General features: G+C 33.2%; 1 protein-coding gene across 4 annotated transcripts in view; it reads left to right on the top strand.

Annotated features, from left to right (window-relative positions):
* The window catches only part of LOC6044436 (5-hydroxytryptamine receptor), a 314,507-nt gene that overhangs the window by 206,565 nt on the left and 90,623 nt on the right, over positions 1–17,319 (top strand). For all 4 annotated transcript variants that reach the window (XM_038251623.1, XM_038251621.1, XM_038251622.1 and 1 more), the window contains exon 4: positions 2,176–3,412. In XM_038251623.1, the coding sequence (XP_038107551.1) occupies positions 2,611–3,412 (802 nt within the window). In that variant the 5' untranslated portion in view covers positions 2,176–2,610. The remainder of the gene's footprint in view (positions 1–2,175; positions 3,413–17,319) is intronic.

Raw genomic sequence — 17,319 nt, 5'->3', positions numbered from 1 at the left:
ATTTGTAGGTAAAAGTGTACAAAAAACGTTTAAAATACTCAAATTAACATCATCATTTTTTTCTGTATAAATAACACGAATTTTCACAAAAAAAAGTTTTCAATCTAATCAAAACTACATATAAGAGCCTTGACTTATAAAATTAAAAAAAATTGTGATTATAAGAATTGGAAAGAAATGTAAAAAAAAACTTCTTAGCTTTAAAACGTTTGGTGGTAAGGAATGCCTTTTCTTCATACTGTTCAAAAATTGTCTTACCTAAAATCAAAAACGATTGAATTTAATGTCTTTAAAAATCTTCTTTAATTTTATAACTTAGCAAAAATCTTGCAATATTCGATTATAAAATTATGCACTTTTAACTAATCTTTTATTTTTCTAATTCTTCTTGAGGTAAAAACATATATGAGATTTGTTTTTAGAGAATTTTTTTTAATGAATTATCTGAATCTTCATCTTTGACTTTGATAAAGAAACCTTTTCTCAAAATTGGATTTTTATCAAAGTATTTACATTTTAATTTTGTTTGAATAGCTCACAAAATCGTATGGTAAAACTGATGAGTGATGATGCAAAGTGATTTAAATGAAGTTATGTATGTATGGAAAAAGAATCATCAAAATCTAAATTAACAAGAAAGAATCCAAAAAAAAAACTAAAAACCAGAAACAGCACAGGAAAATATTCTTAATTAATTTCAGTAGTTTGCTCCTGGTTTTGTAAAAAATACATTGAATCTATTAACAAAATATTTTCAGCGACAAACTAAAAATAATGTCTTAGTTTTTTTTCCTATGTGGTTTTTTTATAACTGAAAAAAACTCGAATAAAAAAACATAAACATTTTAAAAGGGCGTAATATTGAATGTTTGGCCCTTTTAAAATGTTTGTCTTAATTGAAAAAAATCAAAAAAATTGTTTGGGTAAGACTAAGAAAACATAAATTTTCTTGTTTCTTTTTCCATAAGCCATACAGCATCTCAGCAAACAGAGGTCCAATCTTCAATGTCACTTAGAAAATTTTATAGCAATTTTTAGAAATGGTCATTCATGGCCACTATTTTTAAAAATCGAGAAACTGCAAATATTCTACTTTTCGATACTTTTTTCCATACTTCTCTATGGCTCAAAAGTTGCGTTTTTTGTAAAAAAAGAGTTATTAAAAAATCGGCATTTTTTTCCGTGTACCTTTCTCAATACTCCTCAACTATACCTACAACTTTGCCGAAGACACCAAATTGATCAGAAAATTCACTCAAAATCAGGGCTGCGGAGTCGGGTCATATTTCAAGCGACTCCGACTCCGGCTCCGGCTTTCAGATCCAACCGACTCCGACTCCGACTCCAACTCCGGCCCACCAACTCTAGCCGACTCCGACTCCGACTCCAGCTTTCAAAAAATGGTTGGCTTCGACTCCGACTCCAGACTTCCCAAAAAGACCCGACTCCACCGACTCCGACTCCACAGCCCTGCTCAAAATTTACAGCTGTTTGAATATTTACGTGCCATTTTTGTATGGACAGCTGTCAAAATTGTATGGAGACTTGTATGGGTGAACCAATGACACAAAATAGCTTCTTTGGTTAATGGGAAGGGCCCCACAAAGTTTGAGCCAAATCAAGAAAATACAAAAAATAAAAATGGTCGCAATCGTTTGATTTCGTAGAGAATTGCTCCCATTTTATTTTGAAAGGAAACTCTAGCTTATGGAAAAAATACTCGAAATGTTACATGAAAACCGAATCTAAATTCAAATTTGTTGATCCGTTATTTTATTTATTTTCAAAATTATTTACATCTAGAAATTGGAAAAATATTTTCATAGGTTCAACTGTTTTGCCATGACGATCAAAATATGTTTACATCACTCGCTGCTGTGACTGCTGTACCAATCCGATTTATTTCTATTGGAATTCAATTACCATATTTTTCACAAATATCAGAGACTAGTGCTTCGAAGAAGCTTATAGCGCAGCTTCGCCTTAATTGAAACCAAATCATAAATCAATTTTGAGGAATCGTGTCTATTTTGAAGTATTTGAGATAAATATGTTTTTTAAAAAATAATTTAGATATTTTCAACAAAATAAAAAGTGTGATTTTCTCACGATCTCCAAAACTCAACCAGTTCCACTTCATTTTCAAACACAATTTTCAATTTGTATCATTCGCAGATCAATCGTAGACACATCCGTGAACCGTCGCTCGTGCACAACCTTGGCGAAACTGTCGTCAGAACGTCGCAGAGAAGAAGAAAAGGAAAAAGAAGGTTCAATCAAAATCAAAACAAACACACCGACTCCAGTGAAAACTCACGGCACACGATGGCCAACATGGAAAACGGTTGACGTCGGTTCTCCGACGTGGTCAGTTTCAAGTGAGGGGTAAAGAAGCAGTTTTATCAAAGTCAATACAGTGCGAAAAGATGAAAGTCGAGCGCAGCTTGTGCAAAGTGACGAGAGTTGGGTGTCAAGGCGCGTAGAATCTTGCAAGGTTAGAGGAGTTAAGCCCAGGAATTGTCAAGTTTGTTTACGAAATGATGCACAAAGGAAAGAGCAAAAGTGGCGCCAACCTTACAGTACAGCAGCGTTGAGTCGAGTTCACCAGCCATGGCCGCATCCACGAGGGGTGCCGGGTCGGCGGTTGGTGGCCGCCGAGTGACAGAAGCGTCCTTTACGTGGCCATCGTGGCCGTGGTCCTCGTCACGGACGGTTACCGAGAGTAGTAGTGGTGGTGTTGGTAGTGGTAGCAGTAGTACGAGGGATAGTGGCTCAACGACGACCTCCAGCTGGACGTCCGCGGCCACTTCGACGGGGAGTGTCACCGGCGGTGATCGGGACGCCCTGCTGGACGATGATTACGACAACACGTCGTTTCTGGACGACCTGCTGAGAAATGACAACGGCAGCAGTAGTAGTAGTGGCAGTGACCTCTTCACTGGACTGCTGTCAAACTTCAGCGGGACGACGGCGAGCTCCGCTGCGAACTACACGACCGAGTTCAGCGTCAATGTCAACGTGTCGAGCAGTGTTGCCAGCGTCGCAGCGGAGCGTAGTTCCCGGCTGTCGCTGGGCGCACTGCCAGATCTGCTCGAGGAGGACGAGCTGATGGCGCTGTGGAACTGTACGAACTGCTTTTTGCTCAATTATGGGAGTTCTGGGGGGATCGGAGCCGGTAACGGAAGTAACGGGTTGCTCAATGTGACCCGGAATGGGACCGGTGGTTGGGATAGGGACGACTGGATGTTTTTGAGGCCGAACGGAAGCTTGAGTGGGAGTGATTTTGGGAGTGAGAATGGAAGCGGCGGAGGAATGGTGTTTGACGGCGAGGATATGGAGACTACCATCTACCTGATACGGGTGATTGTGACGGCGGTCGTGCTCGGGATCGTGATACTGGCGACGGTGATAGGTGAGTAGTGTAATAGGATTGTAATTCTTGAACAACGGGTGGCAGAAAAGCCAAACTGTTCGCAGCTCCAATGCCACCTTATCACAACTTTTGGGGAAACTCCAGTGATTTACACAAATCATTAACAGGGTTCCGAAAGCAATTCATCACTCGTTATCAGCTCTTATCTGCTTAATTCATAACCCTTGTATTAAGCTTCCTTGCAGATATGACCTACCGTACCACACAATATATTTTACCAATTCATCTTTTTGCTCCTGACTTGACTTACTTTAAAATATTAGAAAATCAGTTTGTTGATAAATTTTAGCAAAACAATGCCTTTTATTTTTAATCTGTTTTTCTGTTTTTCTGTTTTTCTGTTTTTCTGTTTTTCTGTTTTTCTGTTTTTCTGTTTTTCTGTTTTTCTGTTTTTCTGTTTTTCTGTTTTTCTGTTTTTTCTGTTTTTTCTGTTTTTTCTGTTTTTTCTGTTTTTCTGTTTTTCAGTTTTTCTGTTTTTCTGTTTTTCAGTTTTTCAGTTTTTCAGTTTTTCTGTTTTTCTGTTTTTCTGTTTTTCTGTTTTTCTGTTTTTCTGTTTTTCTGTTTTTCTGTTTTTCTGTTTTTCTGTTTTTCTGTTTTTCTGTTTTTCTGTTTTTCTGTTTTTCTGTTTTTCTGTTTTTCTGTTTTTCTGTTTTTCTGTTTTTCTGTTTTTCTGTTTTTCTGTTTTTTCTGTTTTTTCTGTTTTTCTGTTTTTCTGTTTTTCTGTTTTTCTGTTTTTCTGTTTTTCTGTTTTTCTGTTTTTCTGTTTTTCTGATTTTCTGTTTTTCTGTTTTTCTGTTTTTCAGTTTTTCAGTTTTTCAGTTTTTCTGTTTTTCTGTTTTTCTGTTTTTCTGTTTTTCTGTTTTTCTGTTTTTCTGTTTTTCTGTTTTTCTGTTTTTCTGTTTTTCTGTTTTTCAGTTTTTCAGTTTTTCTGTTTTTCTGTTTTTCTGTTTTTCTGTTTTTCTGTTTTTCTGTTTTTCTGTTTTTCTGTTTTTCTGTTTTTCTGTTTTTCTGTTTTTCTGTTTTTCTGTTTTTCTGTTTTTCTGTTTTTCTGTTATTCTGTTTTTCTGTTTTTCTGTTTTTCTGTTTTTCTGTTTTTCTGTTTTTCTGTTTTTCTGTTTTTCTATTTTTTCTGTTTTTCTGTTTTTCTGTTTTTCAGTTTTTCAGTTTTTCAGTTTTTCTGTTTTTCTGTTTTTCTGTTTTTCTGTTTTTCTGTTTTTCTGTTTTTCTGTTTTTCTGTTTTTCTGTTTTTCTGTTTTTCTGTTTTTCTGTTTTTCTGTTTTTCTGTTATTCTGTTTTTCTGTTTTTCTGTTTTTCTGTTTTTCTGTTTTTCTGTTTTTCTGTTTTTCTGTTTTTCTGTTTTTCTGTTTTTCTGTTTTTCTGTTTTTTCTGTTTTTCTGTTTTTCTGTTTTTCTGTTTTTCTGTTTTTCAGTTTTTCAGTTTTTCAGTTTTTCTGTTTTTCTGTTTTTCTGTTTTTCTGTTTTTCTGTTTTTCTGTTTTTCTGTTTTTCTGTTTTTCTGTTTTTCTGTTTTTCTGTTTTTCTGTTTTTCTGTTTTTCTGTTTTTCTGTTTTTCTGTTTTTCTGTTTTTCTGTTTTTCTGTTTTTCTGTTTTTCTGTTTTTCTGTTTTTCTGTTTTTCTGTTTTTCTGTTTTTCTGTTTTTCTGTTTTTCTGTTTTTCTGTTTTTCTGTTTTTTCGGTTTTTTTTTGTTTTTTTTTTTTTGTTAAAAAATTTCGATCTGCGAAAATTATATATTTGATGATCACCTTAGGCTAGTCCCCAATGATTCACTCCCCAAAACACCTAGCTCGGTTCCCAGCGTAATCCATCACCCGTTATCGGTCGTTATCTCCGAAAATCCAGCCAAAACCCTTCCTATTGAGTTACCCCCTCTGGCAGATACGACCTGTACCTATTCCATAGCAGTCTGTTACCAGCCCAGAAAATACCGATTTATCCTCACACACACTTCTGAAGCACCATGCGCGACCTTCCCTACTAAACAATTCGCGTATTAGCCTTAAGCTACCTCCGGTGATAAACGACTCACACGAACAACAACTCTATTCGAAATAACTGTGCTCAGTCGTTTCCCAAAACGTGTCTCATCACGTACAGATAAACGTTATTTTGCTTTTTTCCCCTCAGGTTTAAAAACTAAGCTAGAACCCATTTTTAACCGGTCTCAAAGCTGTTCTGTATTTTATTTTAGCAGCACATATTTCTCATTTTAGAGTTGTACAGTCGAACTTCCAAAGGGTTTTTTTTATTGTCAGTTTTTAGAGAAAGTTATCTAAAATATAAATTCAACAATTCCATTAGAACACCACATTCTAGTTCCCAAATCTCTATTATTACGTAAAGACCTGAACAAGAAGGAGAACCCTCGACGCACGTGTCTTTTCCCAAGTACTGCGCGAGTGCCGATTTTAGCAAACGGAAGGAAGCCGCTCGAAAGCTCGAGCCTCAAAATAGAGAAAGGACACGACCCCGACGCCCCATCGCAAAGACAAATGGCACTAATAATCATAAACATGGAGCAATATGTGGGAATAATTTATGGGTACGCATGGTCTTTTTATTTTTCAGGGCTCTCACACCGTTGCGTTGGCGCCTTGTGGTGACGAGTTTGAAAGTGTTCTGGGTGGCACTTGCAAAATCTGTACAAATTGATAATTTCACTAAATAAATGCTATCGAATCCAATTTTGGCTTTGATAAAATTTTGCTCGACAAATCTTTAAATTTAAATAATTATTATTTTGAATCGAATTAGAAAAAAAAACTTTTAAACCTTGAATAAAACTTCTGATTTTATAAAAAAATTTAAATGGGTAATTCTCCACCAACTCACACGAAATCGGGAAAAGTTGCCCCGACCTCTTCGATTTGCGTGAAACTTTGTCCTAAGGGGTAACTTTTGTCCCTGATCACGAATCCGAGGTCCGTTTTTGATATCTCGTGACGGAGGGCGGTACGACCCTTCCATTTTGAACATATGAAAAAGAGGTGTTTTCAATAATTTGCAGCCAGAAACGGCGATGAGATAGTTTGGTGTCAAAGGGACTTAGGTGTAAAATTAGACGCCCGATTTGATGGCGTACTCAGAATTCGAAAACGTATTTTCATCGAAAAAACACTGAAAAGTTTTAAAATTCTCCCATTTTCCGTTACTCGACTGTAAAAATGTTTGGAACATGTCATTTATGGGAAATTTAATGTACATTTCGAATCTTTATTGACCCAGAAGAGTCATTTTTCATTTAGAACAAAATTTTCATTTTAAAATTTCGTGTTTTTCTAACTTTGCAGGGTTATTTTAGAGTGTAACAATGTTCTACAAAGTTATAGAGCAGACAATTACAAAAATTTTGATATATAGACATAAGGGGTTTGCTTATAAACATCACGAGTTATCGCGATTTTACGAAAAAAAGTTTTGAAAAAGTTACTTTTTGCGTTTCTCTTTGTTTCGTCGTCCGTGTCTGTCGCGGGTGACCATGAAGGGTCATGATCAACGACGACCAACTTTTTCAAAACTTTTTTTTCGTAAAATCGCAATAACTCGTGATGTTTATAAGCAAACCCCTTATGTCTATACATCAAAATTTTTGTAATTGTCTGCTCTACAACTTTGTAGAACATTGTTACACTCTAAAAATAACCCTGCAAAGTTAGAAAAAACACGAAATTTTAAAATGAAAAATTTTGTTCTAAATGAAAAAATTACCCTTCTGAGTCAATGTAGATTCGAAAAGTACATTAAATTTCCCATAAAATGACATGTTCCAAAAATTTTTACAGTCGAGTAACGGAAAATGGGAGAATTTTTAAAACTTTTTCAGTGTTTTTTTCGATGAAAAATACGTTTTTTCGGAATTCTGAGTACGCCATCAAATCGGGCGTCTAATTTTACACAAAAGTCCCTTTGACACCAAATTTCTATCTCATCACCGTTTCAGGCTGCAAATTATTGAAAAACACCTCTTTTTCCGCATGTTCAAAAATGGAAGGGGTCGTACCGCCCCTCCGTCACGAGATATCAAAAAACGGACCTCGGATTCGTGATCAGGGACAAAAGTTACCCCTTAGGACAAAGTTTCACGCAAATCGAAGAGGGGTCGGGGCAACTGCTGTGTGAGTTGGCGGAGAATTACCCTAATACATTTGTATACAAATACAAAATGTTTTTTCACTTAAGTGCATTCATGTTCCTTAAAAAAATATTTTTCAAAATCAGTTTTTTGATTTCATCTTTAAACAAATTTTTGAGTTTATAATTAAACATCTGAAATTGACTACAAAACTTCATGGGAGATTTCAACTTTCTGTTGTCCTTTTTTTACTGCATTTAATTTAGTTTAAAGTTGATATAAGAAGAAAAACGTAAGTTTTGAGATATCTTCAAATTCAAAACTTTTAATTACTTTGTAAAAGTACGTATCTCTTAACCATTTCATTTTTTTATAAGGTTTTATAAACCCCTGTTTAAAAAAATCATAATCAACTTTTTTTTTCATCCTCACAATATTTCTATTAGTTTTAATTTTATTAGTGTTGTTTTTTTTAATTTTCATTTTCCTCAATAATTATTATAGAAACAAATATTTGGCCCGTCATCGCTTCTGAAAAGTTCAAATATAGCCCGTAGTGCCAAAAGGTTGAGCACCCATGAATTAAGAACTCATAAAAATGGGTTTATTTTTTAATAATTTTTTTTTGTTTTTTAAATTTTTTTTTTGTTTTTTTTTGTTTTTTTATTGGGTTGAAAAATCTTTTTAAAATATAAAAAACACACACAAAAATATTAAATTTTATCTCCAATACGTTCGCAAAATAAAAACAAAAAATGCACATGAAATCAGTTGTAATCAAATGTGAATAATTTAAATGCTCTTACCTCTTTTATCAATTATTTGTAATTAAAATAGGTTGGTAAATTTTCACATAACTAAAATTTAAGATCAAAAGTTGTTAAAAAAAATGAATAAAATAGAATTTTTTAATTAAATAAGCCTCTCTTCAAGCTTTCCATGTAACGTCCCTGCAAGATTAAAGAAAAAAAACAAAATTTAAAATATTCAAAATGAAAAAATACCCTTCTGGGTTATTTCTGATTCGAACTTTAATTTAAATTTTCAATAAAATTAGATGTGCCAGAAAATTTTACAGTTGAATAATGAAAAATGGCATAATTTTTAAACTTTTTTTTTTCTCGACGAAACATACTTTTTTTGGCATTCTGAGTACACCGTCAAATTAGGCGTTCAATTTTATATAAAAGTCTCTTTGACATCAAATTTCCAAACCATCACCATTTCAGGTTGCAAATTAATGAAAAACACGTTTTTTTTGCATTTTGCTCGACAAATCTTTAAATTTAAATAATTATTATTTTGAATCGAATTAGAAAAAAAAACTTTTAAACCTTGAATAAAACTTCTGATTTTATAAAAAAATTTAAATGGGTAATTCTCCACCAACTCACACGAAATCGGGAAAAGTTGCCCCGACCCCTCTTCGATTTGCGTGAAACTTTGTCCTAAGGGGTAACTTTTGTCCCTGATCACGAATCCGAGGTCCGTTTTTTGATATCTCGTGACGGAGGGGCGGTACGACCCCTTCCATTTTTGAACATATGAAAAAAGAGGTGTTTTTCAATAATTTGCAGCCAGAAACGGCGATGAGATAGAAATTTGGTGTCAAAGGGACTTAGGTGTAAAATTAGACGCCCGATTTGATGGCGTACTCAGAATTCCGAAAAAACGTATTTTTCATCGAAAAAAACACTGAAAAAGTTTTAAAAATTCTCCCATTTTCCGTTACTCGACTGTAAAAATGTTTGGAACATGTCATTTTATGGGAAATTTAATGTACATTTCGAATCTTTATTGACCCAGAAGAGTCATTTTTTCATTTAGAACAAAATTTTTCATTTTAAAATTTCGTGTTTTTTCTAACTTTGCAGGGTTATTTTTTAGAGTGTAACAATGTTCTACAAAGTTATAGAGCAGACAATTACAAAAATTTTGATATATAGACATAAGGGGTTTGCTTATAAACATCACGAGTTATCGCGATTTTACGAAAAAAAGTTTTGAAAAAGTTACTTTTTGCGTTTCTCTTTGTTTCGTCGTCCGTGTCTGTCGCGGGTGACCATGAAGGGTCATGATCAACGACGACCAACTTTTTCAAAACTTTTTTTTCGTAAAATCGCAATAACTCGTGATGTTTATAAGCAAACCCCTTATGTCTATACATCAAAATTTTTGTAATTGTCTGCTCTACAACTTTGTAGAACATTGTTACACTCTAAAAAATAACCCTGCAAAGTTAGAAAAAACACGAAATTTTAAAATGAAAAATTTTGTTCTAAATGAAAAAATTACCCTTCTGAGTCAATGTAGATTCGAAAAGTACATTAAATTTCCCATAAAATGACATGTTCCAAAAATTTTTACAGTCGAGTAACGGAAAATGGGAGAATTTTAAAACTTTTCAGTGTTTTTTCGATGAAAATACGTTTTTTCGGAATTTGAGTACGCCATCAAATCGGGCGTCTAATTTTACACAAAAGTCCCTTTGACACCAAATTTCTATCTCATCACCGTTTCAGGCTGCAAATTATTGAAAAACACCTCTTTTTCCGCATGTTCAAAAATGGAAGGGGTCGTACCGCCCCTCCGTCACGAGATATCAAAAAACGGACCTCGGATTCGTGATCAGGGACAAAAGTTACCCCTTAGGACAAAGTTTCACGCAAATCGAAGAGGGGTCGGGGCAACTGCTGTGTGAGTTGGCGGAGAATTACCCTAATACATTTGTATACAAATACAAAATGTTTTTTCACTTAAGTGCATTCATGTTCCTTAAAAAAATATTTTTCAAAATCAGTTTTTTGATTTCATCTTTAAACAAATTTTTGAGTTTATAATTAAACATCTGAAATTGACTACAAAACTTCATGGGAGATTTCAACTTTCTGTTGTCCTTTTTTTACTGCATTTAATTTAGTTTAAAGTTGATATAAGAAGAAAAACGTAAGTTTTGAGATATCTTCAAATTCAAAACTTTTAATTACTTTGTAAAAGTACGTATCTCTTAACCATTTCATTTTTTTATAAGGTTTTATAAACCCCTGTTTAAAAAAATCATAATCAACTTTTTTTTTCATCCTCACAATATTTCTATTAGTTTTAATTTTATTAGTGTTGTTTTTTTTAATTTTCATTTTCCTCAATAAACATTATAGAAACAAATATTTGGCCCGTCATCGCTTCTGAAAAGTTCAAATATAGCCCGTAGTGCCAAAAGGTTGAGCACCCATGAATTAAGAACTCATAAAAATGGGTTTATTTTTTAATAATTTTTTTTTGTTTTTTAAATTTTTTTTTTGTTTTTTTTTGTTTTTTTATTGGGTTGAAAAATCTTTTTAAAATATAAAAAACACACACAAAAATATTAAATTTTATCTCCAATACGTTCGCAAAATAAAAACAAAAAATGCACATGAAATCAGTTGTAATCAAATGTGAATAATTTAAATGCTCTTACCTCTTTTATCAATTATTTGTAATTAAAATAGGTTGGTAAATTTTCACATAACTAAAATTTAAGATCAAAAGTTGTTAAAAAAAATGAATAAAATAGAATTTTTTAATTAAATAAGCCTCTCTTCAAGCTTTCCATGTAACGTCCCTGCAAGATTAAAGAAAAAAAAAAAACAAAATTTAAAATATTCAAAATGAAAAAATACCCTTCTGGGTTATTTCTGATTCGAACTTTAATTTAAATTTTCAATAAAATTAGATGTGCCAGAAAATTTTACAGTTGAATAATGAAAAATGGCATAATTTTTAAACTTTTTTTTTTCTCGACGAAACATACTTTTTTTGGCATTCTGAGTACACCGTCAAATTAGGCGTTCAATTTTATATAAAAGTCTCTTTGACATCAAATTTCCAAACCATCACCATTTCAGGTTGCAAATTAATGAAAAACACGTTTTTTTTGCATGTTCAATATTTGAAGGGGTTGCAACGCGTCGTCATCGTTTTAAACTCGTTCAAGTTATGATTTTTTGAAATCATTATTTTTAGAATGTTCCAAAACAACAAACTAAGACAAGACCAACATAATTTTTAAATGTTTGATTGAAGTTCAAACGGAAAGAACGTTTATGCAATAAAGAAATGGAGCACTATTTAAAGTTGAAGCCATTTTTATGGTCGAATTTTCCGATGATTGTCTATTTTTCTAAATTTAAGAGTTGTGTGTGCTCTTATTAAATATATTTGAAAATAGCTAAGAGAATTCGTTTAATTTTTTTCTTACCAATGATGAAAAAAAATCAATATAAATAAATTGTTTGATTTTAATATAGCCAAACCTTAAATAAAACCCAGCAAGATGCTACTCCCTCAAACAGACAAACGAGACAAGACGTGGGTACGTGATACCATCTTCCCCAGCCAGGATCGTTCTTTGGGGAACTGTTGTAATGATAAAGTGGCGCAGTTATTATGGAAAGAAGATGTTTGTTTTGTTGGGGCGAGAGAGACACATTATTGAAAATTATTAAGTTGGACCTCCGCGACTGCCACGGCGACCAAGACAGAAAGTAAGCCATTACCAAAAGTGCGGTCATTCGTTATTTTTTGTTTTTGCTTGCAGGCCTCCCCCTCTAGAGTTGATCTACGGTGGAGATTCGTCATGGGCGGTAAATTGGATGAATTATTTTTATTTTCCTCAACTGGAAAAGTTGGGAATCGGTGATAATTCTCGTTTAATAAATATAAATAATCGTCACATTTTCCACTTATCAAAAGCACGTTTCCTGTTTGCATCGAGTGGATAAATCTCCCCCCACCTCCCGTTTTCCCCCAGATCTTATCACCAGGGAAGGATTTTCTCCCAACTTGGCGAAAGGTCACGTTCCGCACACTCTCGTGTGAAGGAAGCTTGTGTCCCGGAAATGAGATTCGACTGTGTGTTGACCCGCGGAGAGGCTCATCGTCAGGAAGAAGGCTCAGGTTCTTCCTCAAGACTAGCTCGATGAGTGGAATCATCCTCCAATCTTTGCATATCAAATAGCTTCGTTTGTTTTAGCACACACACGGGACACGAAATGACACGAGTTGTGTGGAGGGGACGAGCTCAATTTGTTTCTTTTGCTTTGGAAATTTATTTGCTCACACTGTGAAAACATTGTTCCAAGATATACATCGAATAACAAACAGTTCACAGAAACGATAAATGAAAAAGAACATTTAAACGTAATTATTATAATTAATTACTTGCAATATCAATTTGAAAGATTTGTTTCCAGACCGTGTTTTTCCCCAAGAAATTCGACTCATTTTTCAAATATTATAATATGTTATCCTAGATGTTTGTTGTAAATTATAAAAAATGCTAGAAATGTGCTTGTTTAAAATTACTATTTTTCGAGTTGATTTTGTTTAGTCACATGTTTTTATTAGTCATAATTGAAAAGATTTGAATTGACTAACTCGATCAGCTCAGCTCAGATTTTTTGTTTTTGTAATTGGGTAATTCTCTACCAACTCACAACAATCGGAAATCGGAAAAAATTGCCCCGACCCCACTTCGATTTGCGTGAAGCTTTGTCCTTAGGAGTAACTTTTGTCCCTGATCACGAAACTGAGGTCCGTTTTTCGATATCTCGTGACGGAGGGGCGGTACGACCCCTTCCATTTTTGAACATGCGAAAAAAGAGGTGTTTTTCAATAATTTGCAACCTGAAACGGTGATGAGATAGAAATTTGGTGTCAAAGGGACATTTATGTAAAATTAAACGCTCAATTTGATGGCTTACTAAGAATTCCGAAAAAATGTATTATTCATCGAAAAAAACACCAAAAAAGTTTTAAAAACTCTGGCATTTTCCGTTACTCAACAGTAAATTTTTTTTGAACATGTCATTTTAAGGGAAATTTAATGTAGGTACATTTTGAATCTACTACTTTGCAGGGTATTTTTTTTAAGTTTAACAATGTTTTACAAAATTATAGAGCAGACAACCACAAAAAAAGATATATAAACATAAAGGGGTTTGCTTTTAAACATTACGAGTTATCGCGATTTTACGAAAAAAGTTTTGAAAAAGTTACTTTTTGCGTTTCTCTTTGTTTCATCGTCCGTGTCCTTCGCAAGTGACCATGAACGGCCATGATCAACGACGACCAACTTTTCAAAACATTTTTTTTCGTAAAATCGCGATAACTCGTGATAGTTATAAGTAAACTTATTATGTTTATGTATCAATTTTTTTGTAATTGTCTGCTCTACAACTTTGTAGACTATTGTTACCCTCTAAAACCCTGTAAAATTAGAAAAAACGCGAAATTTTGAAATCAAAGATTTTGTTTTAAATGAAAAAAATAACCCTTCTGGGTCAATGTAGAATGATCAGGGACAAAAGTTACCCCTTAGGACAAAGTTTCACGCAAATCGAAGAGGGGTCGGGGCAACTTTTTCCGATTTCGTGTCAGTTGGTAGAGAATTACCCTAATTGGACCTTTTGAAAAACTCGAGTACACCAGAATTGAAAAATTCAAAAAATATTTGTGTATTTGTTCGATTAAAGTTACTTCCAATTGATTTTAATGGTAAAAATTCAAAACATTTATTGACTCATTATAAACAAATTGAATTTTATATAAAGCTTAAAGCATCTTTTAATTGACTTTTAATTAAAAAAAAGCGTAGTTCCCTAATCAGATATTTTGAATGTTCAGACTGCGGGTTGCTGAGTTGAAGCTTCTAAAGGTTTTTTTTATTAGTTTTCTCAGTGTCATTTAATCAGCCCTCATTTTTCAGTTCAAGATGACTTGAAAACTGTGGAATCGATTTTCTGTTGTAAAATGTAGATATTTTGCGATTTTTCTGCTTTTTTGTAATATAAATAATTTAAAACACAAAAGCATAGCCTAACATTTGAAAATATCCGAAATAAGTGTTTTCAGCCCTTTCAAAGGATTACTCTAGATTCGATAAATTTTAAATTATTTTAATGAAGGAGGGCAGAAATTTTACAAACGTTGCAATTTTTAACATTTACAATCAAACCAATAGTTTCCGAGATATCGCGAGTAGAAATTGTGAATATTCTAAAAACTGCATCTTAAGAAGGATTTTTGTGATCAATTTGGTGTCTTGGGCAAAGCTGTAGGTGATAATTGGGACTTGTTAGAAAAAAAATGTCCACTGAATGTTTTTTTTATATTTTAGAAGGCTAAAATAAGCTTTTTTGGCACAAGAATTTTGAATGGTACAAAATCTGGTACCGGAGATAATTACGTTTTAAAATATTTGATTTTTTGAAAAAATATGAATGATTGCCAACTTTAATTTTGATATCATTTTTAAATTGCAATAGAAATTTAAACTATTTATTTTCGATAAAGTGCATTTTCTCCAGTTCACAGGAATTTAAAGGTGAAGATTTTGAAAAAATAATCAGTTTTGTGCTATTCAAAAAAACTTCATGAAGAAAAAGCAAACAAATTTCACTTTTTGACTTTGTTACTTTAGTCTTTAAAAGCTTAAATTTTGTGAAAAAATAGTTTTTTTAACTCGTAATGAATGTATCCGAAACAGTTGGTTTAATTTTCAATGTTAAAAATTTAATTTTCTGATTTTTTTAATAATAACATAAAATTTATAAATATGAAGATTTCAAGCCATACTTTTAACATTTCAATAAAAAAAGGGTTTTAAAATGCTATTTACACCAGGGTATGAAATGACATGACTTTTTGCGAAGAAGATTTCTTTTATATTTAATTTTCTGAAGTTTTCATAATCTAAATTTTGATGGCATATGTCATTGAATATGAAAACATGCTGAAAATATCAGCAACGCCATTTTTAAATTAACCTAAAATATCAAACTAAACACATAATATCGAACAAACTTTTCCATCTGTGCACAGAAATCCTCTCAAAATCCAAAGTAAGGCTTTCGCAAAATTTTCCCCATCTCATTCCGAACGTCTCTCCAAGCTCACTTGATCCTGGCAGCGATTCTTCATGCTTCATTGAATTAAAATTCAAGCATCATCTTTATAAATCACAAAACTGCCTTCTTACCTTCCTCCTTTTCCATCTTCTCGCCTCGTTTTCAGCAGCTCTTCTGTTCGGAGCGTGATTAGAGTGGAAAACATGCCTCTCTCGTCAAATTTTCACTTTTTCTTCTCATTCAAAAACCAGGGGCTGCCTTTTTATTCCTAGAAGGACTGGCTCCCGAAACTTTTTTCTTGTTTTTTTGTTCATTTCTCCTGCTTCAGGGGAAATAAAGAAGTCCCCCCCAGGAAGCGGCCACGAGAGTGATTTTGATTTGATTAAAAAATTTGATCTATTTCCTCTCGGCGGGATTCTTTGTACGACACCGCCGGTGAATCGTCCGGAAAAGCCGGGAGAGAAGGAATTTCACAACAGAAAAAAAGAAATGTAGTACAGAAAAAACGCGCCCGACGGAAATATCATTCCGTCAACGACCTCGTCAACTCCTGGTTCTGTTCGGTGTCGTTCCACGCGGAGTCCGGGTTAAAAACTTCATTTTCGAGCGGAAACTGGCGACGACGAGGACTCTAGGTGACGACTGTTTGGGGGTCCCACAACACGTATCCACCTGGTTTTCGGGTTTTTCTACGGTGGCATGACATCATTCCTGATGTTTTTTGGTCGTCCCGGAATGGCACCGGAGACGTGGTTTCACGGAATAAAAAAGGACGGATGACATTTTTTCCGATGGTATCTGGAATGGAATGGTGACGTCACGGACGACTTTTGGGAATTCCGACTTGAATGTTTTGCGCAGAAAGGTTGATGAACTGAAGCCTAGCTGAAAATTTTACAAGATACTCTGAATAATTTGATCAATCTCATACTTGAAATCATGCCATCCTATTATCATGTGAATTGATTTCTTTGGATCTCTAATATATTTCTTAACTAAAGCTGATGCATTTTTTTAATCATTGTATAATAAATCACCTTTGAATCGCTTGAGATTCATTGATTTTTTGAATTTGCAATTAATTAGTGTATGATTTATATTTTGATAGCACGTTTCTATTTTTTTTTTTATTTCTGCCCGTCTGAAAAACTAGAATTCAAATAGGTGGGAAAATTTCACAAATTTACTTTTTGAACATAGCTGATTTGACCATTATTTACTAAGATAATACCTTAAGATATGGCCGAAATTGATAAAAAAAGTGCTTTAAGAAAATATTCCTACAACACAAGACTAAATTTTCAATTCAATTTAACATTTGAAAATTATTTTGGTAGATGGTTTTGAATGTGTTTTAATTTTTGTTCCGCTACTTTTTCTAAAGGATGTTTTAAAAATATTTCCAGAAAAATTTATGTGCAAAACTAATAGTTAAATTATATTCCAAAAAACGTTAGCACTTATAAAAATCAACTAAAATTGTAACAATAATTTTTGCATATTGACGGAAAAATTCACTTTTTCATTGAGAACGGAAAATGATGGTTCTGGAGAGGTCAGTGAATGGTTATGAAAAAATATTCAAAATTGTTAAATGCTTCTACAAATTATTTTTTTTTCGATAGATGCATTCTAAATAAAGATTATTTGAAAAAAACATGAGCAGCAAATGTCCGACCGGAAATGATACCTCTAATAGAATAAGGCCCTTCAAGACTTAATACAAAATTTGAATGTTGGGAGCCCAGAAAAAAATCTAGAAACATATTTTTAAGGATGCATTTGTGTTTCTTTTTTACAGTAGCATAACTGTACTGTAACTATTGTAATGCATTTCGTTTCAAAATGATAAAAATTATACTTGAAACTTAATAAAAAGAGTTTTATGAGATTTTACGTAATTAGAGCA

This window comes from Culex quinquefasciatus, chromosome 2 (assembly GCF_015732765.1).
Source record: "Culex quinquefasciatus strain JHB chromosome 2, VPISU_Cqui_1.0_pri_paternal, whole genome shotgun sequence".
Classification (NCBI taxonomy): domain Eukaryota; kingdom Metazoa; phylum Arthropoda; class Insecta; order Diptera; family Culicidae; genus Culex; species Culex quinquefasciatus.
This window is presented reverse-complemented; position numbering and strand designations above follow the sequence as displayed.